The 25,846-nt window shown below is 33.1% G+C and overlaps 6 protein-coding genes across 6 annotated transcripts in view; 5 read left to right on the top strand and 1 right to left on the bottom strand.

The window, feature by feature from the left end:
• The first annotated feature begins 1,584 nt into the window (after window positions 1-1,584).
• LOC123700200 (uncharacterized oxidoreductase TM_0325-like) lies at window positions 1,585-3,008 on the top strand. Its single transcript, XM_045647347.1, has one exon. It carries the CDS (start codon window positions 1,799-1,801, stop codon window positions 2,519-2,521), a length of 723 nt encoding a protein of 240 aa, XP_045503303.1. The 5' UTR covers window positions 1,585-1,798; the 3' UTR covers window positions 2,522-3,008.
• Window positions 3,009-6,046: 3,038 nt separating this feature from the next.
• LOC123700196 (glucose 1-dehydrogenase 2-like) lies at window positions 6,047-6,959 on the bottom strand. The gene has a single exon (XM_045647342.1). It carries the CDS (start codon window positions 6,891-6,893, stop codon window positions 6,138-6,140), a length of 756 nt encoding a protein of 251 aa, XP_045503298.1. The 5' UTR covers window positions 6,894-6,959; the 3' UTR covers window positions 6,047-6,137.
• A 1,808-nt stretch (window positions 6,960-8,767) lies between these two features.
• LOC123700197 (3-oxoacyl-[acyl-carrier-protein] reductase FabG-like) lies at window positions 8,768-11,879 on the top strand. Its single transcript, XM_045647344.1, has 2 exons — window positions 8,768-8,880; window positions 11,034-11,879. Exon 2 carries the CDS (start codon window positions 11,067-11,069, stop codon window positions 11,820-11,822), a length of 756 nt encoding a protein of 251 aa, XP_045503300.1. The 5' UTR covers window positions 8,768-8,880; window positions 11,034-11,066; the 3' UTR covers window positions 11,823-11,879.
• Window positions 8,887-11,062, top strand: LOC123700199 (uncharacterized oxidoreductase TM_0325-like). Its single transcript, XM_045647346.1, has 2 exons — window positions 8,887-9,584; window positions 10,901-11,062. The coding sequence occupies exons 1-2, from the start codon at window positions 8,913-8,915 to the stop codon at window positions 10,910-10,912; spliced, it is 684 nt and encodes a 227-aa protein (XP_045503302.1). The 5' UTR covers window positions 8,887-8,912; the 3' UTR covers window positions 10,913-11,062.
• A 452-nt stretch (window positions 11,880-12,331) lies between the features above and the next one.
• On the top strand, window positions 12,332-13,299 carry LOC123700198 (2,5-dichloro-2,5-cyclohexadiene-1,4-diol dehydrogenase LinX-like). The gene has a single exon (XM_045647345.1). The coding sequence runs from the start codon at window positions 12,363-12,365 to the stop codon at window positions 13,113-13,115; it is 753 nt and encodes a 250-aa protein (XP_045503301.1). The 5' UTR covers window positions 12,332-12,362; the 3' UTR covers window positions 13,116-13,299.
• A 6,584-nt stretch (window positions 13,300-19,883) lies between these two features.
• The window catches only part of LOC123700458 (nucleoporin 88), a 118,758-nt gene continuing 112,795 nt past the window's right edge, over window positions 19,884-25,846 (top strand). Inside the window, exon 1 of the mRNA XM_045647669.1 lies at window positions 19,884-20,146. Within this exon, the coding sequence (XP_045503625.1) occupies window positions 19,937-20,146 (210 nt within the window). The 5' untranslated portion in view covers window positions 19,884-19,936. The remainder of the gene's footprint in view (window positions 20,147-25,846) is intronic.

The raw sequence follows: 25,846 nt of genomic DNA, 5'->3' as shown, positions 1-25,846 counted from the left end.
AATTGCGAAGTCACAGCTCTTCCCCGAATGGATCTAAAATTGGCCCTATGGCTAGCCTTGACGCTCGCAAAGCAAAAAAATGTGTTATAATGGTAGAAAAATTAATAAAAAATAAAAATTGAATTATATAAATAACCGGTACTTTTTATTCAGATTGCATTTTTTCGAAAAGTATGATAGTGAGCTTCATGGGAGTTTTACTCTTGCGTTTGTCATGTATATATCCATACGTTCATTCAATAAAATTAGGCTGTCGCAAAAGAAGGGTCAAAAAAATACTGTGCAACCGTATGTACATCTAATCAAAGAAAAAAATAATTTTGTAAATAATATATTTGCTTCAAGATTTCAAAAGCATCTTTTAACCAATTCAGAAGAAATGCCATTGCCAAGAGAACAAGGTGCTCTTGTTAAGTTCAATGTAAATTCGAGTCGATCCGTAGGTATAACTAATTATACAAATGAATGTACAGTAGATTCACGAAAGATGACCACGGCGCAGAAGGCATATTTTAGGAGGTGCGAGGTGAGATTTAATTTTAAATAAATAAAAAATAAATTATTTAACCAACATTATAATATCTATTATTGTCTTTTCTTCATGAGTGAACTTGCGTGAATCACCTTTCGTGAATCGTACTGTACATGTCTAGATTCAGGTAATGTTTTCTCTACATAAGAACCATCCTCGAACTTCAAGGAATATTATAAAAAAAGAATTAACGAAATCGGTTTAGCCGTTCTCAAGTTATACGCTTACCAACACATTTTGGGATTCATTTTTATAATATTATCTCTTATTTACAAATTATAAACATGGATCTTTTTATACCTATTTCTAGTTACATTATGTTTTCTTCAATAACAATAGAAACTGAATAGAAAAAAACTTTATTGGATTTTGATAACAAAAACTCAACTAGGTACCTATGCTATAAAATTATATTTTCCAAAGTATTCTTGTACTTTTTGCAAGAAGGCAAAATGTAACTAGGTACAATACCTAACAATTTAATTTAAATCAAAGAAAAACAACGAATTTAGAAACTCGATTTATTTTAAGGAATGTAAGTTATTAATAAAGCTAGTTAACTGTATTTAGGTATAATATGAGTGTGTTTGTCCTTTTGGTATGGTTCATGGCCATCGACAGGAACTTATGACGTCATATTGACTCAGTTTGTTGCATCATACTCCATTGCTTCTTCTGTTGGAACTTTTGATTCTAGAACTGAAACAAAAACAGCAATGTAGTGATAATATATTTCATATCGTGTAAGTTGATATCAAAGCGATATCAACTTACACGAGGTTTCGTAGAAATAACGTGCAAAATTTTTCGATGTCTGGCCATAAGGTAGCATATAAAATTCTGAAATAATATTTAGAATAAAAGTAACTTAAGTAGTTAAGAAATATAAAACATCGTTAATTATGTGAACGTATTAAGTATTTAGAAAATTAAACAACATTTGAACTTCAATAAGATTATTTTCATAAGATAAATAATTGTCTTTATTAATATCGAAAAGAATTCCTTAACCTATGATTTTCGTGTAAGTATACCTACGTACTGATTTTATTAATTCAAAATCTACATCATATTTTAGTATACCAATTAAAATAATAAACCAAATTTATAAACAAATTCATCGGGAATTCCCTTACGTAAATTCAAAGCTATGCGTCATTCATTTCATCGTTTACAATATCGCCTGCAACGTTTTCCTGTTCCCGCGACGCCAAACCACTATCTAAGCCAGTGCGCACACGCATACCGCGCTGCAAACACGTGACGATGTTTAAAAATAAAGTTGTTGTCATCACCGGAGCAAGTTCTAAAATCGGTCAAAGTATAGCCAGCAAATTCGCTAAAGAACACGCCTCCCTTGTACTAGTTGGCAGAGACGAGGAAAAACTAGCAAAGGTAAAGAAACTATGCGACGAAGAAGGCGCGTGTGCGTTCATTGTCAAGGCTGATCTTATTTACGATGATCAAGCGGAGAGGGTTATCAAAGAAACAATCGAGAAGTATAAAAAACTAGATGTGTTAGTAAACAACGCGTCTATACTACGATTTGGAAATATAACAGATGCAACAATTCTGGAAACGTTTGATGATGTCATGAATATGAATATCAGAGCTGTAATGGTATTAACCTCATATGCAACAGAACATCTAATAGCAAGTAAGGGCAATATAGTGAATGTATCATCGATTGCTGGTACAAGAGTTGTATCCGTACAACTTTCTGCGTATTGTATGTCACACGCAGCTTTAATCCATTTCACAAAATTAGCTGCGTCTGAATTAGGTAAAGAAGGAGTGAGAGTTAATTCAGTGAGTACACAGGCAGTACTGGATGAACATGAAATTGAAACACTATTAAATACTCTTTTATACAAGGATCCGAGTTCTGAAGAAATCGCTGATATGGTTATTTATTTAGCGAGTGATGACGCTAAGAGCGTCACAGGATCAAATTATACTTGTGATAGTGGAGCTTTGGCTTATAATTGAATATAAGCAATGCATCAATGTGATTTTAAAGCAAATGGGATCATAAATTGTGTCCATGTTTTTCTTGCTTTAAAAAAAATTGAAGGAAAATTTGAATTATTTGAAACTTAGGTATGAGTGATAAGCGAGTTCTTACAGCTTGCAGTTCCTGCGTTTATTCAGTGAAGACTGTTATATATTATTGTAATTTCTAGTTATTTTTTGTGTGTTTGTGATATTTGTAATTATAATTTAAAAGTATTTTATGTAAATATAAAAATTTAAATTAAGTATATGTTATTATAGTAATAAATTGTTGTTGAAGTCAAGTAAAAAATTTATTTATGGGTGGTAGGTACCTACGATGATTCTATTCCTTAGCTATTCTGCCATTTGTCTAGAGGCCCCAATGATATTATAATAAGAGGGGCCTCTGTTGTTTGTGTCACATGTTGCTCTAATAAATTAATAAAAATTATTGTTGTTAATATTATACTACTGAGTCCTCTGATTTGTTTTTATTTGAACGATTTAATAACGTACTGAAATTTCAAAAAGGAATAAATAATAAAAGATTATAAAATATTTTTTTGGAAAATTTCCACTTTATACCTTGATTTACTTAAAATCAATTTTATCTGTATAAAGTTAGTATACCTAGAATCCATTTCTAAACTATAACCAAAATTAATTAGCAACTTGGACAATATAATAAAAGGCCGTTCGAAAATATACAGGCGGTAAATATTGCATGCAACATTATTTATATATAGTGTTCAAGGTTTATATATTTCTAGACATTATTTTAATCATTCAAAAACTTATATAAAATTATTATGAACTGATGCTCAATCCGCAATCAAATTATTTGGAGTAGAAACTTTTTCTATTTTAAAAACTATCAAAACAAAAGTTCAGTAGTTTATGCGAGAAGATGTCAGATGCTTATTATCCAAAAATTCATATAAATTCTTACATCACGATGGAATGCTATACATGAGGTCAATTATTTACACCTAAACAATTATATAGGCAAAATTCATTTTTGACTTATTGGCTTTTTATGTTATTTTATCTGTTTTGTACTTTAGTAGATACCTAAATTCAGCCAAATGTCTTCTTTACAATACTAGGTTTAGGCCAGTAGTCTGTCAGTTTAGATTACCGTCATCTCGCGTCTGTCAGTTTAGATCACCGTCATCTCGCGTCTGTCAGTATGCATCACCGTCATCTCGCGTCTGTCAGTATGAATCACCGTCATCTTGCGTCTGTCAATATGTATTCCCGTCATCTCGTGTCTGTCAATATGTATTCCCGTCATCTCGTGTCTGTCAGTTTAGATCACCGTCATCTTGCGTCTGTCAATATGTATTACTGTCATCTCGCGTCTATCAATATTTATCTCCGTCATCTCGCGTCCGTCAAAATGTATTACCGTCATCTCGCGTCTGTCAGCTTAGATTACCGTAATCTCGCGTTTGTCAGTATGTTTCACCATCATCTCGCGTCTGTCAGTTTTGCATGCATTTTGACAATTCTATCAAAATCTAGAATTTTTTTTATTTATCTCGCATCTGTTAGTATGTGTCACCGTCGTCTCGCGTCTGTCAATATGTATTACTGTCATCTCGCGTCTGTCAATATGTATTTCCGTCATCTCGCATCTGTCAGTTGAGATCACCGTCATCTCGCGGCTGTCAATACTCAATATGTATTACTGTCATCTCGCGTCTGTCAATTTAGATCACCGTCATCTCGCGTTTGTCAATATGTATTACTGTCATCTCGCGTCTGTCAATATGTATTACTGTCATCTCGCGTCTGTCAGTTTAGATCACCGTCATCTCGCGTCTGTCAGTATGCATCACCGTCATCTCGCGTCTGTCAGTATGAATCACCGTCATCTTGCGTCTGTCAATATGTATTCCCGTCATCTCGTGTCTGTCAATATGTATTCCCGTCATCTCGTGTCTGTCAGTTTAGATCACCGTCATCTTGCGTCTGTCAATATGTATTACTGTCATCTCGCGTCTATCAATATTTATCTCCGTCATCTCGCGTCCGTCAAAATGTATTACCGTCATCTCGCGTCTGTCAGCTTAGATTACCGTAATCTCGCGTTTGTCAGTATGTTTCACCATCATCTCGCGTCTGTCAGTTTTGCATGCATTTTGACAATTCTATCAAAATCTAGAATTTTTTTTATTTATCTCGCATCTGTTAGTATGTGTCACCGTCGTCTCGCGTCTGTCAATATGTATTTCCGTCATCTCGCATCTGTCAGTTGAGATCACCGTCATCTCGCGTCTGTCAATATGTATTACTGTCATCTCGCGTCTGTCAATTTAGATCACCGTCATCTCGCGTCTGTCAATATGTATTACTGTCATCTCGCGTCTGTCAATATGTATTACTGTCATCTCGCGTCTGTCAATACGTATTACTGTCATCTCGCGTCTGTCAGTTTAGATCACCGTCATCTCGCGTCTGTCAATATGTATTCCCGTCATCTCGCGTCTGTCAGTTGAGATCAGCATGCATTTTGAAAATTCTATCAAAATCTAGTATTTTTTTTTATTTATCTCGCATCTGTCAGTATGTGTCACTGTCATCTCGCATCTGTCAGTTTTGCATGCATTTCGACAATTCTATCAAAATCTAGAAAACAGTAAAAAAAAAATAATTTACAATTTCTTTTGTTTATAAGAAGCTGCTATGTTTACATTGATTGAAAATAAGTCTTGGTTTTGAAAACTCGATCATTGTCCATTTCACAAAGATTTATATGAAAATTCAGTAACAGTTCAAAAGCCTATAAGCCTGTAAGTAACTATGTAGTAAGCTGTGCTATAGATTCGATTCCTATAGACAATAAATATCATGTGGTTTTAATCGCTATTTTGTAAAGAATAAAAATAATATGCTTATTAACTAATGATCAATAACGAGTCCAAATAGTAAATACATTTAAACATAGCATGCAAATTAAGATTATTTTTAAATGATATTAAAATAATCAGATGACTGATTAAAAAATGGGGGTAGGTAATGTTTTAAAAATATTACATTATTTTTTATAAATTTAAAAATTAGATCTACGACCGGAAAATTAGGCGTCCAAATTACAATTTTGCACCAACAACCAATGACCTATTATACTAGTAGACGCGGCATACGCCAACATCATTGCACTAAAAAACAGCGTAATTAATACATACCTACTTACTAACGCATTATCACCAATACAGTTGTTCTCTCTTTCACTCTCACGCACGAGACATAATACATGTCTCACTCATGTACTTCGTAATAACAACTGCCGATTAAAATACAAAAAGAACGTCCAGCCACGACGCTGAATGGTGCGTGACTAAGTGAAACTCGGGCACTTACCTGAGTTTTTTCTTGCCAAAATAGAGAGCGGGTAACGTATCTAGCTCTTTTATATATCATAGCCAACAACATAATATTATGTATAAAGTGGTTTAAACTTTAAACCTACCATCAAAATTATTAAAAGAGAAGTAAATAAATAAAACTAAAGTAATTAGTTCATTTGTATATTGTAACAAAAATAGTAAAATCGTACATCATACAATCATGATACAATCACATCAATATTTTATAACTTTTCCATTTACTTCACGACCAAATATCCATTGTCTGATGTAAAGTTAGACCCTGTGATTCCCTTAGCTTTATCACTCGCAATGAATAGAACCAAATCTGCAATTTCCTCGGGTTCGCTCCATCTATTCAAGACAGTTTTAACAGTAATTTCTTCAGCCACTTCACCTTCTTTTACACTGTTTGTTATTATATCAGTTTTTACAGGACCAGGACTAACTGTATTGACTCTTACGCCATACTTCCCAAGCTCCAATGCAGCTCCGCTTGTTAACATATCCATCGCTGCTTTCGACATACCATAGGCTGTGCCTTGGTAGTTAACCAGCTGTCTGCCAGCCACACTGGATATATTTATTACATTACCTTTGCTAGCTATAAGGTGTGGAGTCGCCAATTGTAATAAAAGAGCAGCTGCACGTAAATTCGTATTATGTACTTCCTCATAGCTACTCATGAATGTGCCTTCAACGAAGCTACTCATCCGCAAAATGCCAGCGTTGTTCACCAAAATATCTAGTTTACCAAATTTTTTAATCGTATCTGCTATGATTTTCTTCGCATCTTCGTCTTTAGATACATCTGCTTTTAAGACTAGTGGGGTGCGTCCGTAAGATTCGCATTGTTTCTTCACGCTTTTTAGTTTTTCATCATTTCTGCCTATGACAACAACATCAGCGCCTTCTTTAGCGAAAGCGATTGCTATAGCTGCCCCGATTCCTCCACTTGAACCAGTAACTACAACAACTTTTGATTTAAAACTCATCTTTTAAACTTGCGCCTTGCACTGGACTGCGTATCTACTACTTAGTATCCGCCACTATTGAAAAGGCTATTTATTCAATCTTTTATCATAATTTGCTCTGTGATAAGAGTCGTAATAGGGCTGACACTACGGTATCTGAATAAATTATTTATCCATTAATGTTATCTGCATAATCGTTAATGTAATTGCTCTTAAATATTTCGCGAAATTTGTTTTTAAAACGGGACTCTTTAATTACCAATATTTCTATATCTACTAATTATGGTGAAATATTTTGTATTTTAAGTTTTCTTACAAAATTTTTGAACTTTTTGTCTTTATTGGAGGAAAATGAAAGAAAAAATTACGTTATTTGAGTAACTGTTTAATTCATAATTTCTTGACATTATTTTATAATTTGCACTTTGAAGAGGTAAAGATTTCAGGAAAATAAGATGTAGGTATTCCCAACTGTATGAAGGAAAACAAACAAAATTTTCTTAATCTATTGGTATTTCATTCATATTATTTCCTTCCTCTTACCCGACCTCTCCTTACAATAAGTGACGTTGGTATTAAAATCCTACTTCCTGCTAATATTATAAATGCGAAAGTTTGTTTGTTTGCGAGTCTACCTAGCTAAAATTTAACACATAGGCTAGTTTTTATTCCATAAATCCGACGTGAACGGGACCTATGTGGGTTTCCCTTTAAACTTTAAACGCGGGCGAAACCGCGAAAAGCCAATCCTAATAATCCATACTAATATTATAAATGTGAAAGTAACTCTGTCTGTCTGTCTGTTACTCAATCACGCCATAGCTACTGAACCAATTTGCATGAAATTTGGTATGGAGATATTTTGATACCCGAGAAAGGACATAGGCTACCTTTTATTACGAAATATGTACCACGGGCGAAGCCGGGGCGGACCTCTAGTATTATATAAATGCGAAAGTTTGTGAGGATGTGTGTGTATGTGTGTAAGTATCATGAACATGAGATGGAAATGTCTTGTGATAAATTTAAATTAAGCGAAAACAAGGCCAATTTAAAAGTTAAAAAATTTTAGGTTAAATTCCAATTTTATTTGAGTACTAGCTTCCGCCCGCGACTCCGTCCGCGCGGAAAAATTATGATTTTTTTTTTCTACGTATTTTTCCGGGATAAAAAGTATCCTATTTTATGCCCAGGATCATAAGGTATAATTATACCAAGTTTCATCGAAATCGAACCGTTAGTTTTCACGTGATGCCTTCACATACAGACAGACAGACAGACAGCAGACAGACAGACAGACAGACAAAAAATTTTTTAATCACATATTTGGGCTTGGTATCGATCCAGTAACACCCCCTGCTATTTATATTTTCAATATTTTCAATGTACAGAATTGACCGTTCTACAGATTTATTATATGTATAGATTTGTGTAGGTTAAGAAATTAGGTACCTAATAAACGGTTTAATGTATGCTTATTATACGAAATAATAAAAATCGCTTCAATTTAAATGTTTAGGACGTTAATTTAAAAATTCTGTGGAGTTTTTTAGGAAATTTGCTCTGAACTCAGTTGAAAAAGAAACAAGGTGGTAAAAAATAAATTTCATAACCCTAAAAGTTATTATGAATTATAAAATATATAATTATATATAACAGAACCTGAATGATGTTGTTTTACAAGTAGATGATAACAAAACAAGCAACTGATTATACAAGACAACAATTACTAATGTATCCACTTAATGACAGGTACTTACTTAAAGTTGTTTATTTATTGAAAAGATAACATACAATCAGCAAAACAAATTAATTAATGCATTTTCGTTATAAACTTAACGTTTGCCAAAATTCATTTAAATGTTCTTTCGTCATTAAGGACATAATAAAAAAAGTTAGTGTAGTTGCTCCGTATAAAATAAAAAAACTTACGAATAAAAATCACACGATCAAAAGTAACTCATACGCTATAATACATTTGTCTGCGAAGATATTAAATTTTAATCAGGTAAAAATACTGTCTTTAAATAGCTAGCCAGAATGTCTTTCGAATCTAAAGTTGTGATTGTGACCGGCGCTAGTTCAGGCATTGGCGAAGCAGCAGCCCTCGCATTTGCTCAAGAAAAAGCTGATGTAGTTATAGTTGGCAGAAATGAAGAAAGATTAAAAAAGGTCGCAGAATTATGTGAAGCAAAGGGAAAAGCCCCTCTGGTATTAAAAGCCGATGTTACCAACGATACAGATGCAAAAAGGATCATCACAGAAACAATAGAGAAATACAATAAACTAGATATTCTAGTTAACAACGCAGGAGTACTTCTTGATGCTACTCTTGAAGATGGTGACATTTTATCTACCTTTGACGAAACTATTAAGACCAATGTTCGTTCCGTTGTAAATTTGACAATGTTAGCGACACCATATCTTAAAGCCAGTAAAGGCAATGTCCTTAATGTGTCGAGTGTGGCTGGTACTCAACTAGTTTCATATAAATATACAGCATATTGTATGTCAAAAGCGGCTATTAATCATTTTACAAGAGGTGCAGCATTGGAACTAGGTAGATACGGTGTTAGAGTCAACGCAATCAGCCCTGGACCTGTTAAAACAAGATTATTCAATACTTCAACTGTTATTGATGAATTGGAGTTAAAAACTGTTTTAAATCGATGGAGTGATTCAGAAGAAATAGCTGATACTATATTGTATTTAGTGAGTGACAAAGCAAAGGGAGTAACTGGATCTAATTTTGTGGTGGATTACGGATTTTCATTGTTGTAATATTTTTTAACAGCTCTACTGTATATAGTTATTTAATATATTATTCTAGTTAAACGTAGATTATGCCCTTCAAATTAAAATTTATTTATTGCCAATAATCTTATTTTAAATTATTTTATCCAAATTTATTAATTACTCAGTGTGACTAAAATGCATCTTTACTAATATTACAAATAAAAAAATGTTGTGTGGTTTTATGAAACCACGATAAAAGTGAAACTTTTTTTCACACTATAGACATTATCGTACGTATCGTCTTGGTATCGTGCGTCACGCGACATGCGCTACACAGACCAAAAAGTTTGAGACGATGTAATAAAAGTTTCACTTTAAAAATGTGCTTACTGCAAGAGAGCCACGGCGGGGGAAATCATTTTAATTTTACGGATTCCTTCTCTTGGTATTTGCAAGAAGAATAGGTTTAGAAATTGTTTAAAATATTTAAGTATAATAAGTAAATTTCAAAAGACAAAACATTTTTTTTTAATAATTGTTAATATTATCAACAAAAATATGTGATTTTGTACAGGCTACTAAGCAAATATAGAAAACTAGAGGTCCGCCCCGGCTTCGCCCGTGGTAGATATTTCGCAATAAATGGTAGCCTATGTCCTTTCTCGGGTATCAAAATATCTCCATACTAAATTTCATGCAAATTGGTTCAGTAGTTTAGGCGTGATTGAGTAACAGACAGACAGACAGAGTTACTTTCGCATTTATAATATTAGTATGGATATCAAATATAAGGAAAATGTTGTGTTTGGCACAAAACTGGTCATCACATTGTAATCATCGTTTATTTATTGACTTAGGTCAGTTACACGACAAGAGATTGAATCATACCAATGCAATATCTGTCTAGCAGATCTTTGAGTCAACGTTTTAGACCTTATTTTTTTCCCGTAACTAAACAGATTGGTTATAGATGTAATGCCCAATTTTCAATGCCCAATCTCAATTCTTGATTGTTAACATAACTCAGAATTTAGTTGAAAAACTTAGGGCCGATTTTTCAATCCTTGGTTAAAATTTATCCGTCCAATAAAGTATTACACGAACATTTTAAAATGTCACCTGTAAACTGTCAAATACGGACAATAAGAATACATTTTTGAAATGGTAGTATTACGTTATTCGATGAATAAGTTTTAACCAACGATTGAAAAATCAGCCCTTAAACGATGAAGTCTCGTGACTGCAATTTCAATGTTTCAAAATAACTTCATTTACCTGTATTTTTGCGTCAGCAGGAAAATTAACAAATTGGTAAATTGCACATACACAATTACCATTCAATATATGTAGGAAAAAGATGAATTACTTGGTTTTACGTACAGAAATGATCCTATAAATATTAATAAGGACCAGTATACTCTTCAGTGTTTTGCAGGGAACGAAGCTACTACCATCATTATGAGTTTCAAGTCAAAAGTTGTTCTTGTGACCGGCTCAAGCTCTGGTATAGGAGCTGCGACAGCTATATCCTTCGCTAAAGAAGGCGCTGACGTCGTTATAACAGGAAGGAATGAAGAGAAGCTACAAAAAGTTGAAAAGCTATGCGCATTGTCCGGACGAAACCCTCTTGTTATAAAAGCAGATATAACTAAGAACGATGACGTTAAAAGAATAATGGAAGAAACAATCAAAAGGTTTGGTAAACTTGATATTTTGATAAACAATGCTGGAATACTTCGTAATGGTACATTAGAAAGTGGTAATGCGTTAAAAGTGTACGATGAAGTCATGGCAACGAACGTTCGAGCTGTTGTGAACTTAACCAATCAAGCTACTCCATATCTGATAGCTAGTAAGGGAAATATAGTGAACATTTCAAGTGTAGGAGGAAGACAGATACGTGATGGTGACTACACAGCTTATTCTATGTCAAAAGCAGCTTTGGATCATTTTACCAGAGGAGCTGCTATCGAACTATCAAAGCATGGAGTAAGAGTGAACACTATGAGCCCTGGACCAGTAAAAACTGACTTATTTATCAATGCTGGAATCAATTTGCCGTATGAAGAAATAGGGTTTAAAACACTTCTTAATCGCTGGGGTGAGCCTGAAGAAATTGCAGATATTATTCTGTTTCTAGCTAGTGATAAAGCCATAGGTGTTACTGGTTCTAATTATACTTCGGATAATGGTTACTTATTACTTAAATATTAATGTTATTATGTTATAGTTAATGTTAGTGGTTATTTATTATATTATGTTCAGAACAAATTGTGTTTATTTATTTTATAATAATTTCCTTTAAGTATAATAAAATGTCACCAGAAAATGAATTTGATACTATTTTTATTAATTATTATTAATTTAAATATTTACTTTAAACCAGAAAATTCATTTTTCACTATTTAATATTATACTTAATATTTATTTTTAAAAGTTTTATTCAACGTGCTTTAATAAATCCCTTTGTAGTACCTTATTAAAACACATTGCATTGATAATACCTTCATTTTCGTGTATACCTACGTATTTTTTGAACAAAAGTACATACATACACCGTTTTTATACCTATATTCAGTCTCTTTTCAAATTAATATTCATTAAATATTCTTTATTCCATTTATGGAATATAATTACCCTTAATTATAACACAAAGCTATTGTTTTCAAAGGTCTTATAATCTGTGTCGTATATAAACCTCAATAAAATAGACTAATTCTTCATTGTCCAAGTATTCTTCAACTCGATTTAAATATGAGTTTTAAAGATAAAGTTGTTGTTGTTACTGGAGGCAGTTCAGGACTAGGAGCCGCTATAGCAATCGCATTCGCTAAAGAAGGCGCTAATGTTACCATCGTTGGAAGAAATGAAGAACACCTTCAAGAAATTGCTAAAAAATGCCGTAATTCTGGTAAAGATCCTCTCACAATCAAAGCTGATTTAAACAATGATAGTGAAGCAGAAAAAGTAATAACAGATACAATAGAGAAATTCACAAAACTAGACGTTCTGATTAACTGCGCTGGTATTCTAAGAAGATGCACACTAGAAGGAGGTTTTATAAAAACCTTTGATGAAATTATAAGAATCAATCTTCGTGCAGCTGTTGTTCTAACTGAATTGGCTACACCATACCTCATTGCTAGTAAAGGTAATATCATAAATATATCAAGTGTTGGAAGTACAGAGATACCAAATGCTGAATACACCGCTAATTGTGTTTCAAAAGCTGGTCTGGACCATTTCACGCGTGGTGCAGCTATAGAATTATCAAAGTATGGAGTACGCGTTAATGCTATTTCACCTGGACCGGTTAAAACTAATATATTTGCTAATGCTGGGATACATTTGCCGTATGAGGAAATAGGGTTTAGGACGCTGCTCAATCGTTGGGGAGATCCAGAGGAGATTGCTGATTTGGCTCTGTTTATGGCGAGCGATAAGGCTAAAAGTGTGACTGGATCTATTTATACGTCGGATAATGGTTATTTGTTAGTGAAATATTAAACGTAAGCTGTACATTATGTTAACATAGCATTGTTTGTACCTATAAAACTTATTTATTTGGACAATAATGTGTTCATTTAATTTAATGCTCACATTTTCAGTCTATATTATCGTATTAAATAGGTTTCACATGAAGCACATTTATAAAATAAGCAGGAATTCATATTTAGAATTTAAAACATTACCTCATAATTTTTATTTTTCGTAATTTAGTTACCTACTATTTCAACATAGTACAATTCACATAAATCCCTTGTAAGACCTAAATTTAAACCCTAGTTTCATCCAACACTATTTATATCAATTCCTTGCAATAACTTAAGCTCTGAGAGGACGTTCAATTATCTTGGCGCAAAATATTGAACTAAGTAAAAGATTACTTTCATCTAGAGCCTTCTTTATGAAACTATTTTTACTGCAGTTTTAAAATAATATTATATAACTAGCGGTCCGCCCCGGCTTCGCCCGTGGTACATATTAACGTTTTCTCTACATAAGAACCATCCTCGTACTTCAAGGAATATAATAAAAAAAGAATTATCGAAATCGGTTCAGCCGTTCTCGAGTTATGGAATTACAACGAAAAGTGGCATTGATTTTTATATATTAGATATGTAATTAAATAACAATTGCTATTGTTATTTATTTTAGGATTGGAAACGAACATTTAAAACGATAGAAAAAATGTAACCTGAGTCGGGATATGTATTATTATCATTTGAAATGATACAATAAATCATTATTATATTTAAATTTGATATTTTATAAATAAATATTTACCCAACACTATCATTAAACTTTTCAAATTATAGATGCCTCACATTTATTACTTTACCAATAAATTCATAAAGAATTACCATAAACCACGCTACACCATCTTTATCATCATCTCTGCTATACAATTCAAGGTAAGTATTTCTATATAACAATTAGAAAATACGCTGGAACAAAGTCACATAATAAAATCCTGAAAACATAAAACATCTTGGATTAGTCATATAAAACACATAACACATACCTATACATATTTACATTTTAAACACATCTTAAAAATCCCGCCCCCCATTCAATAAAGCATACGAAAATCTCCAAACAAATCTTCCTAACTTGGGAATTATGCAAAACCTAACTTACCTTAACCAATCTTAGCAAGATGCGTCGGGTAAGTGCAGTAACGTAACGCCAAGCGCTAATATTGTTCGTAAATATTGTGAACGGGCTTAATATTAAAACGGCCATACAATGCCGTTATGTTAACGCGTCGCTGTTTAGGGAACGGTTACATGTTTTAACAATGACTTTAAAATCAATAAAATCTGGAACTGTTTATTATTATTAAGCGAGTGTAGAGTCCTTAACATCATAGATGGAGCACTTTAAAGAACACAAAAAGTGTAATGCATTCATATATTTAAACCTTAAAAGAATAGTAAAAATAGTGGTTGTAGATTAACATTAATAGTCATCACGAATCTTATGTAAATTATGTTGCACACCTTTCCACATTGAAATATACTCTAATAATATATTCGGTTTGATTTTTGTACATAGCATCGTCCATAAAAATAGATGAATAATGCAAATCAGTATTTGCCAGTGTTTTCTTCAGAAAAAGATTGAAGAGTCAAACATCTTTCGGTACGAATTTTAAATTATATACGTTGCATACGTACAAAACACTGGCAAATACTGATTTGCATTATTCATCTAATTTTATGGACGATGCTATGTACAAAAATCAAACCGAATATATTATTAGAGTACCTATATTTCAATGTGGAAAGGTGTGCAACATAATTTAAATTATATACGTTGCATACGTATATAATTTAAAATTCGTACCGAATAAATATAAACTAAGGCCAAGAAATATCGTAAATAAAGAAAATATTTTATAAAAAGAAAGCACTCACCTGTCCTTTGAAAGAACATAAGCATAATCTTTAAACGTTCGCATAAAACAATAGCAAAAATTTAAAATATCTAGCGCCATGTAAACCTCACCTAACCACGACAAGGTGATACCAAGATACAGCGCGCACAAGATAGTGCTTGGGGGTCATCGCAAACAAATGAGGGGTGTAAATCCACCCCCTCCCACCCAGGTAGCACTTGCTTACCCTTTCTTGGCTAACATATGTACCGCGCGCGCGGTTAAGACACACTTCAAGTGTTTCGGACGTAGTTGTGAATTTATAGGCGGTATATTGGTTTTGTTTTAGGTACAATAGTAAATTCAAGTTAATTTACGTTGAGACTAATGCACGGAGTAAGTGGTCTGTTCCTGCTATCTGTTATGTTGGGAATGAGCGCGGTTTGGGAAAAATGGCTTCACTTTTTTGTATGCAGTTGCTGTTGATTGTTTAAGTTTCCCTACATATTTATGAACACAAATAAATTGAACGTTGTTATTTTTGTGATGAGCTTGATCAATGAATTTTTGAGTGGCTGTAAAATTAAAACTTCGAAAAAAAAATTCTACAAGGCTTTTACGATGAAGGTATCTTTATCGAGGTAACTTCTCATCTACTACAAATTCGTCAGCTACATTATATTTTTCCAATTTTTATTATTGAAGTTCGTTATAATAAAAAAACACACAAGGCACAAAGCAATCATTTGTTTACCATAATAATTTGGTCAGACCTAATAAAAATATGACGAATGATTTTATGGGAATACCATTAACCTCCCGAAACAGAAAACCTATTAGACCGTATAATTAATATAGTTTTCCACAAATATCAATCATTGTTATCGCCCTAACCACGTATTTTTTGTAAGTCAGCCTCCCATATTCCCCAGTTAGGTGGAAAAGTAATAGATAGGACAACGAAACAATTCTAACGGTAATTGGGGTAGACGCCTCGGGAGAGCCCGCGACACTCTGACGTATGACGATATTGTGTAAATTGTGTATCCATATTTCATGTGACGAATAGTTCCAACATGGGTGCGTTTACCCTACTACGTGTTGTTTTTTAGAAGATTAATAATAATTAGTATTTTATTAGGACTAGTTACCTATGTAATTTGGTTATCACTTGTACAAATAAAATGTGGAGAATATGTTTGGTAAGTATCTACCTAGATACTAATAGTGAATGATGTTATTCTATTGTTAATCGAATTAAACATTAAAACTATTTATTTTATGAATGCATTATTATTTTAATTCCCTGTCAAAATTCATAAGTAGCAGCCGTCCTCAACTTCGTCCATGGTACGAAGGTATTCAATGCAATCCTCTTCCAAAATTATTTCCTCAACCTCCCAATGCCATGCAGCCAACACCAATTTTAACATGATTGATCAGTAATTAAGAAAAGTCACCTAACGAGACTAATTAATAAATTATAAGATACATTCATTAGAAGTACTCTCTTCGATTCTTATATGAATTATTACTATCAAGTTCAACCAAAACCAAAAAAAGCGTCCCATAATTTCATCAAATTGTATCACAATCCACGTACCTACTTGCTAATGCCATGATGTATAGACGTATGCGAAGGAATAAATATTGTTTGTTGGCATCATAAATAAGGCTGGAGACAGACGAAGGGACACGCGTCACCTTTTGATACATTTCCGCTGTCGTTATTAATGACGACTCATCGGTGCCGTCCCGCCGGGCTGCCTGCTTTAGGGCTGGTACAAGCACGTTTTTTTATGGTAATGTTACCAGCCAAGGAAAAGGAAGGAGTCCTGGAACTTTTTCCTTGGCTGTTATGGGAATGTGTAACGATAAAACAGTCTGAACAGTTATTGTATTTTTTTACAAGTGCTAATGAGTAGATGATAACTAATTTAATTTTATTATAATTGAAAATATTACAATTTGTCGAATCATCCTTAAAATTAACAATTAACAATTGCCTGCAACTGAAAAATGGTCGTAATGTTGTCTACGTACAGTGTACGCAGGGTAATACTCAATGATGATTAAAATCATTATGCCTACTGTGTATTTAAAGATCTTCGTAAAATTATTAATTAGGTATTGAAATTGAGCTGAAACAAGTCAATAACTGCGTTAAAAACAACCGACTTCAAACTTGCACTTGCAACATTTACAAATACCTACAGACAAAAATGCTCATAAAATAAAAACTACTGGGCCTATCCAAAAAATGGGAATGAGAAAAATTTTATGGGACCAATTCGACACCATCCCGCATCGAACAAAAAAAGAATCACGTAAATCGGTTCAGAATCCTCGGAGTAATCGGTGTACATACATAAAAAAACATACCGGCCGAATTGATAACCTCCTCCTTTTTTTGAAGTCAGTTAAAAAAGAATAATTTGATAAGTTATGTACAAAAATATAGAATTAGACAGTTTTCCATATTTTGATCAATGAACATTTGCTGTCTATTGTTTTATAAGCCAACGATTGGCGAATTCAATATTTGCCAGCCCTGCATTTCGCGACCTGCCCGGCATAATAATGGGTACGAGAGGGTGGCAACATTGCCACCCCGTAATATCATGTGAGACGTTGGTAAATTTATCAATAGTATTATATCTCGCGCTCGCGTCTTATATTTTATTCAGTATACAATGTTTTGTCATTGATCTCAATTGCTCATCTTGATATTTTTATCTGTTCTGTAGGTACATGCGAAAGTAGATTCGTGTGTACGTCATTTATAGCTTGACAATTGATGCGTTTGGAAGAATATTGGGATGCGTGTGAAGATAATTTTAAACCAAAAACGGGATACTTAATAAGGAAAGAGTATTTTAGCAAATACGCGCGCCGTCGTGAAATTTAGGTATTTAAAGAAAGGCGCAAAGATTTGTAGGCTAATAATTAATGGCTAGGTATTATCAATAATTGTTCTTAATTAATATGATTGAGGAAGGATTGAGCATGCAATGGAATAACTAACTGAAATGATATGGACATCGTAGCTGTCTCAGTGGTGGTCCGATTTGCTTTGCAATTTTTGTAATCGAACCTACCTTCGGCTAATTTGTATTATTAGAACTACTGGTAAAATTATGATGTCTGAAATAATTTGGAAATGCCCTAATAAATAAAGTTACCTTGCTGGGGAGGGAAGTACCACTTCTAACTTTATAATGGGTAGATGGGAACAATTTCCTATCAAACAGTTATCGAGTGACAAAATAAAATCAAATTGAGAGCCTCCTTCGTTTGAAGAACGTCCGCGTCGGTTGAAAAACTTGCAAACCGCTAAAAAATTTCACAAATAGAACAGCCAATTAGATAACCATATAGAATCCTCACCATCAACATTCAAAATACGTAGTGTTGCCATTTTAAACAAAGAATTTAAATTACAACAACGGGCGTTCACAAATCTTGCCAACGCGAAATTTATCGCAGCCTATAACTTGGTTTATTTATAAGAAAGCACGATACGCGTTGGGAGATGAAATTACGTGATACCATTTGGTTTCTGAGTGAAATACAACGTACCCCGTGAGAGAACAATCAGTTACCCATGCGTGGATGTTTTGATTATCCTGATTGCTTTTCGTATTTTGAAAAAGTAACGTCCGTTGCGAATGCTAACAATTTTAATATCCTGCTGGTGTAGTGGGTATATGAATTGAGTATTAATGTGGAAAATAAATAATAATGTTTTTTACTGTTTGAAAGATTATTTTAAAACATGTGCGATGTGTGTAAAAATGCCTGTAAAACAACAGGCATTTATTTTTTTATTTATACCTACACATTTCTTCTTACCTTCTCTTATTTTGTGTATCTATAAACCTATGCATCTATCAGTTTTCTATTTATTAAAAAATCAAATCTAAGTGCTTTTATTTCAAAACATATTACAATAAAAATAATGTTTTAACACACAAATGGAGTTTGAGCTTGAATCACAAAAAATCCTTTGCCGCGTCTGCTGTCTGTCTGTCTGTTTGCGATAAACTCAGAAACAACTGCACCGATTTTCCAACCCACTGTTTTCACCAATGGAAAGCGTGGTTCACGAGGAGGCTAGTAGATGGGTAATTAATTTATCAAGTTTCAAACCACGCATGCGAAGACGTGGGTGGAAAAAAACCTCCAAAAAAGTGATAATGGCACAATATGAGGAATTAATTATTTATTCTTAAAAATATTTTTTATTTTATTTTATTAATAAACACAACGCGAAATCAAATAGGTACAAAAATAATAACAAATTGAGATGAATCCGTAGGTTAGAATATTAGGGAAAATTCAAGACGCGAATACTAAACGCTCTGTATGAATGATTTTTTTTTGAACACCATTTTCACGCGTTATAATAAGTTTATTTATAATTCTTATTTATTAATAAGTTTTGTAATTTCAAAGAATAGTTTTTAAAATAAAACTTTTATTAGCCTTACTAGGCTATACGCCAATATTTTAATCCACTCACAGCACATCCACACAAACACAGTTGTAAGATATTAAAATAGGACATAATATTAAGAAAAAAATAGGAATTAACATAAATATCTGGTAAATCGAATAAATTGTAGATCCTGTGGGTAGTGACTAGTGTAACGGTAAATTTTAAAGGACATATAAAGTATTGGAGAAAAAAATATTTAATGTAAGATATAAAATAACAATCATTATTTTATTAGTCTACTAAATTCAATTCTAGCTAATAATAAAAAATAATACAATTTATTATATTTTACCCACCAATTTGCAACATATACAGATTATTTTCTAAAACTTCCTAAAACGAAACGTGAAATAGCGCAATTCCGAAATGTCAAGCAGAGTTGACATTTGTCAAATTTTCGGTGCTGTCATAGCCGTTTTTCAAAACAAACTTTAAATTCAATTTTTCGCGATGGATTACCGACAATATCAAACGAAATTAGCAAACCACAAAATATTTAAAGATCTAAAGGACAGTTTGAGCAAATATTCGGGTACAAAATTGCGTAATTTGATCGAGTTACAAGATGATGTTCTTTATGTGTGGAATTCGGTTGAAATTTGTTTATATTGTGTGAATGTGAAACGATTGGATGAACTGGACGAAGAAACACCATATCAGGTAAGAAAAATAATTATATTTGTGTAAATAACTCGTGCGAACGTATCGGCATGACATTATCACATTTTGAGGTTATGTTATGGAAAATATTAACCGTCATTCTTGTTATACCAATTGCATTTTTGCATACTTTATATGCTACTGCCTATAAACCCACACGCATTTGTATAATTTCCATTTTAATGGAATAAATATTTTAGTTCGAGTTGAAGGATGCTGAAAAATTTAATTATGTTAGTACCTTCATTATAATATTTCCAGTATCTGTTATTAAGGTTTGTCAGTATGCTGTTAGAAAGCTATTAACCATTTAAAGTATGTAGCATGAATTTTATTACAATTATTAAAATCACGCTTCACAACTTCAAGCTTCAGATTTCTCGAGCAAATTTCTTTCACAGTTACTTTATCTTTGGCAAAAAAAAAGCTTAGCGTATTGAATTAATTGGAACATTCTGTGAGAATATTGTTTCTCAAATTATTTGTGAAGAATTACATAGAAAATTCATATTCACAACATTGAAACAAACTTTGTTTGAAGCAAAAAATTTCTTAGTTTTAAGTGTAATTTTTCTTACATTATTTCAGACAGTTTAAAATATTTATTTATTGTATTTAATCAACTGTTTATGTCTTGTAATTTATTTGTATGTTTTTTGGAAGTTGGGTATTCTTATGAATTTCATTTTTTAGTGTTCTAAAAAATTCTCGCCGTTATGAATCTTTATCCCATACTTAGCTAGACTATAATTATATACTTACATTTTACTACCATACCAGTTGAAGATTTTGAATCACTGTGCGAGTAACCTAAAAAACTGATCATAACATAAATACTTTTTTCATGTTAATTATTTTTAGGAGTAAAATAATTGATTGTTCAAATGTTTATAAATATTCAAGTTGTTACAATATTTATTTAAGCATTTGAATAAATTTTCTTTATTAACTAGCTGTGCCCTGCAGTTTTACCCACAGTGCTCTGCTCCTGTTGGTCATAGGCCATAGTGTGATGATTAATTGCCTTTATCATGCCTCGATAATTTTTCAAATCGGACCAGTAGTTCCTGAGATTAGCGCGTTTAAACAAACAATCTCTTCAGCGCAATAATATTATAGTATAGATTTAGACAGATATTTTTTGTTGTACCAATTAAATTCCAATAATAGTTACTTCTATCTATTATGTTTTAATATTAGATTTATTAAATCCTTTTCTTTCTATTTTTTCGTAATACAAGTCAACTATTCGAGATTGATATAAGAATTGATTAAATTTGAAAATTAATATTTACCTAAATTATCTGTCCATTAACATGCTTTTGATATGTGACATCAGAAATGTTACTACCCCTGCTCCCTTGCCATATTTCATACACGGGCAATCAACATTAAGTTAACAATTTATGAATAAAAATAAAAATTGTATATCAATATGATATCTATATTATAAAAATGAATCGCAAAATGTGTTGGTAAGTTATCAACGTAAGCACATAACTCGAGAATGGCTGAACCGATTTTGTTAATTTTTTTTATATAATATTCCTTGAAGCACGAGGATGGTTCTAATGGAGAGAAAACGTTAACATGTATGTACGTTTTAAATAAAATAAAATAGAATTGTGTGTATATCAAGTAGGACTGACATTTGGGCATCAACTATTTTTCATACCCCTATGTGAAGAGTAGGGTAGAACAACATTTACTGGGACAGCTAGTTGTAAGTTGTAGTCAACTACTATGCAATCAAACTAAGAATAACTAAAACTAAAACTAAGAAACAGCAACAGCCTTTATGTGTGAAATTTCATTTTAATTTAATTTACTAAAAAACCTCAATGCAAATCATCATCATTGTCATCAGCCCATATATTATGTTCCCACTGATGGGAGACATGTCTCTTATGAGTGTACACTGTACAGGCCATAATCCACCACGCTGGCTAAATGCAGTTAGCAGATGTCACATATAGTCGAACTTTTGATTCTTTGTTTTCCTTTACGATGAAGAGCAGTGGTTATGTGTTAACATGCGCAGATTAGGTAATTGATAAATTTATAAAGAATAGAATAAATGAAAATTATTGTAATTATAAAATAAACTATGTAGTTTGTGACTTGGTGGTTATTTGTTCCGTGAGTTCGATATCAGATCTTTAACAAGGAGATACATAACCACAAATATCTGTTAAGGACGTTTGTGGCGGTTGAAGTGACAGTCGTTCTAATATTTCTGTAATCTTGTAAAAATATATAGAAGTCTTTTTTAACCATAATAAACGTGGCAAAACAACAACAAGTATACGTTTTATAGTCAAAAGTGTTCGTTTCGTGTTTGTGCAGTGATAAAAGCAAAAAATTTAAATCTAAGTGATCAGCTGTTGAGCAGCTGAGTTTGACGTTTACGTTGCTTATTATTTCGTTTGAAGCTGTTCAGCACAACTTTTGGCTACTGGTACGAATAATCTGGGAATCAATAAACTAAATTTCCTTCTAAGTAGAAGCCGACAATAGTACATATTTCCATATTTTCAAAAACTTGCATTGTTGAATTCGCTTTAAAATAACTGCCATCTATCTACAAATAGAAGACAAATAGTGATTACTTTAATCTACTCATATTTCAACTAATATGGCGAAAAAATGTACTGCTTGTGGCAAATTTTGCGCGACAATAGATGGCGCCAAATGTAATAAGTGCAGTGCAATTTATCACAAACAATGCGCGAATATTAGTCCCGGTTCACGCAATATTTCCAAATGGATGTGTAAGGAATGCATGAACAAACATGACCTACCTGTTAACTCCGACCTTTCTCTCCCCGTTGAGGAGGCGAAAAATAAACAAAATTCACCAGAACAATTTCAGTCACCATCCCTCGTAGATGAGATCAAACTCCTGCGATCAGAATTATCTGGCCTTCGGCTGGATATGACGAGTTTTACGGCTGCTATCCATGAATTCAATAAGAGGTTGGGTGATGTAGAAGCTAGGCTGTCGAGGTTGGAAAGTCAAGATATGCAGGTTTCCACTGAGCATACTTCAGTTGCCAGTAGCGATGCCATTGCAAAGCTGGAGGCCCGCTTGAACCAGTCCGAGCAGGAACATCTACTCAATGATGTAGAAGTGACAGGTGTAGTTGAGTCCAGCAATGAAAACCCCATACATGTCGTGATTACAATTGCACAAAAAATCGGGGTTAATTTGAGTGAATCCGACATAGTATCTGCTCAACGCGTCGGTCTGCGTCGTAAACAAAACAACAACCATGATACTAATATTGTCACTACTAAACCACGCGCGATTGTCGTTCGCTTATCTAGACGGCATCTGCGAGACGAGCTTCTACGCGCGGCGCGCGTGCGACGCGGCGCGGACACGGCCGGCACTGGGATAGGCACAACAACAAACCGGTTTTATATAAATGAACATCTTACTCGTACGAATCGCAACCTATTCTATTTAGCGCGACAAAAGGGACATGATTGGCGTTTCATATGGACACGATCTGGTCGAATATATGCTAGAAAAGAACCTAACTCAAAAGTTTTTTATATACAATCAGTAGGGGATATAGATAGTGTTTTTGGTAAAGATTAATTTGTTAATAATCATAAATTATCCAAATCTGGCTTATAATCGAAAGTATAAACCTATTTTTATAAACATTACTACGTTTTTTATCATTTCTTATAACTGTAAAAGCTATTGTAGAATATTTAGGTGCTATCTGCTGCTGTATGTTATATGTAGAATCTTACTTGTTTTAAGCTTTAAAATGGCGTTCTATATTAATTTGTTAAAAGTACATTATAACACTCATAATAATGAGCACATATCTGTACGTTATGTGCAATTAGTATGTGTATTTGTCTTATTTTTTCTCACTTGTTTGTATCATGACGTGTTGGGCGGTAGGCGATTCAGGATATTATACATTCACAGATATTATTATTATTATTTACTATTATTATTCAACAATAATTTACACTACTGTTATATATCTATAAATACATTTATTTTATTAGTATTATTTATACTTTATAATACCTATAATAAAATCTCAAAATTATTATTTGTTTTAAAAGCTGTATATTTTAATTATTATATTATTAAATTATTATTACTATACAATATTTATTGCACATTATTTTATTATTCTATCAATAATCTTCGGTCTTAAAAACAAACTTAAAATTGGTTTACTAAACCCTGGATCCCTTGGTACTCGGCACGACGAGTTTCTGGTAGCAATGGATCGTCACGCTGTAGACCTGCTGGCAATAAACGAGACATGGCTCCGGGAGGGAGAAAGCGGCCGTGCACCTCGTGTGCCTGGGTATAGTCTTCGGCATGTACCACGACCGTCGAGCATAGGTTCCCGTGGAGGGGGCGTAGGGTATTACATTAGGAATGGCATCAATGCACGTAAATTGTCCCATCCTAATAATTATATGGTTGAACAGATGTGGGTCAAACTAGTGGTAAGTGGAAAAACTATTGTCATAGGCACGGCATATCGACCACCCTGGATGGTGTTGGATTTATTTTTATCCGCCTTACTGGAATCCGTTGGTTCATTCTTATGGTGTGATAATATAATACTTGTCGGGGATTTCAATGTTAATTTTCTAGACATACATCACATTAATTACAAAAAATTAAATGATTTCCTAACTGCTACCAACTTAAAGCAAATAATCTCCAAACCAACTCATTTTACTAAAACGAGTGAGACTTTACTTGATTTGGTGTGCACCAATGCCGCCGTTCTAAATACTGACATAGACCATATCACAGATTTAAGTGGCCATGCATTTGTTTCGTGCACTTTTAATTTCAAGATCGATAAGCCAAAACCGAAGTGGATTTCATCAAGGCCAATTAAAGATATAAATTTAGTAGATTTCAATAAAACACTGACATCCATTGACTGGGAGTCCATTTCTGGTTTGAATAATGTAAACGACAAAGTGACCGCTCTAACTGCATCTATTTTATTTGTTTATGACCTACATGCACCTAAAAAGACTTTTTGTATAAAATATAAATATCCTCCTTGGTTGACGTACAATATAAAATTGATGATGAGGCGCCGTGATGAGGCTCAAGCTACTTTTCGACAATCTAAACATCCTTGTCATAAAGCTTTTTACACTGACTTAAAAAAATATGTAAGCTCCGCGATTTTTCGCGAAAAATCAGTATATTATGACACTTTTATTAATGCCAATATTAAAAATCCACAACTATTATGGAGACATATAAAAGCTCAGGTTAGTGTTAAGCAAAAGCCAGACTTTATCCTTCCACTGCATCTCAGCGACCCAAACAAATTAAATGTCCACTTTCTGGACATACCTGGACATAACCATGTACTTCCACAAACACTTGCACACTTTCAACTTCGCCGACATAGTAACGCTACGTTTGATCTTAAACCCGTGTCTCAGGATTCTATTGTAAAAGTTTTACGAGAATTAAAATCACAGGCTATTGGTGTCGATGACATATCACTAGATATGATCCATCTGACATCTGCAAAGACCTTAACGGTACTGACTGATATCGTTAACAGTTCCATATCTTCTAGTACTTTTCCGGAACTATGGCAGCATGCTATTGTGAAACCTTTACCCAAAAAAGAGAACCCGTTAGTTGATAAAGACCTCCGTCCAATTAGCATTCTGCCTTGT

Source organism: Colias croceus, chromosome 19, assembly GCF_905220415.1.
Source record: "Colias croceus chromosome 19, ilColCroc2.1".
Classification (NCBI taxonomy): Eukaryota; Metazoa; Arthropoda; class Insecta; order Lepidoptera; family Pieridae; genus Colias; species Colias croceus.
Note: the sequence above shows the minus strand (reverse complement) of the source record. Positions and strands in the feature narration are given on the sequence as shown.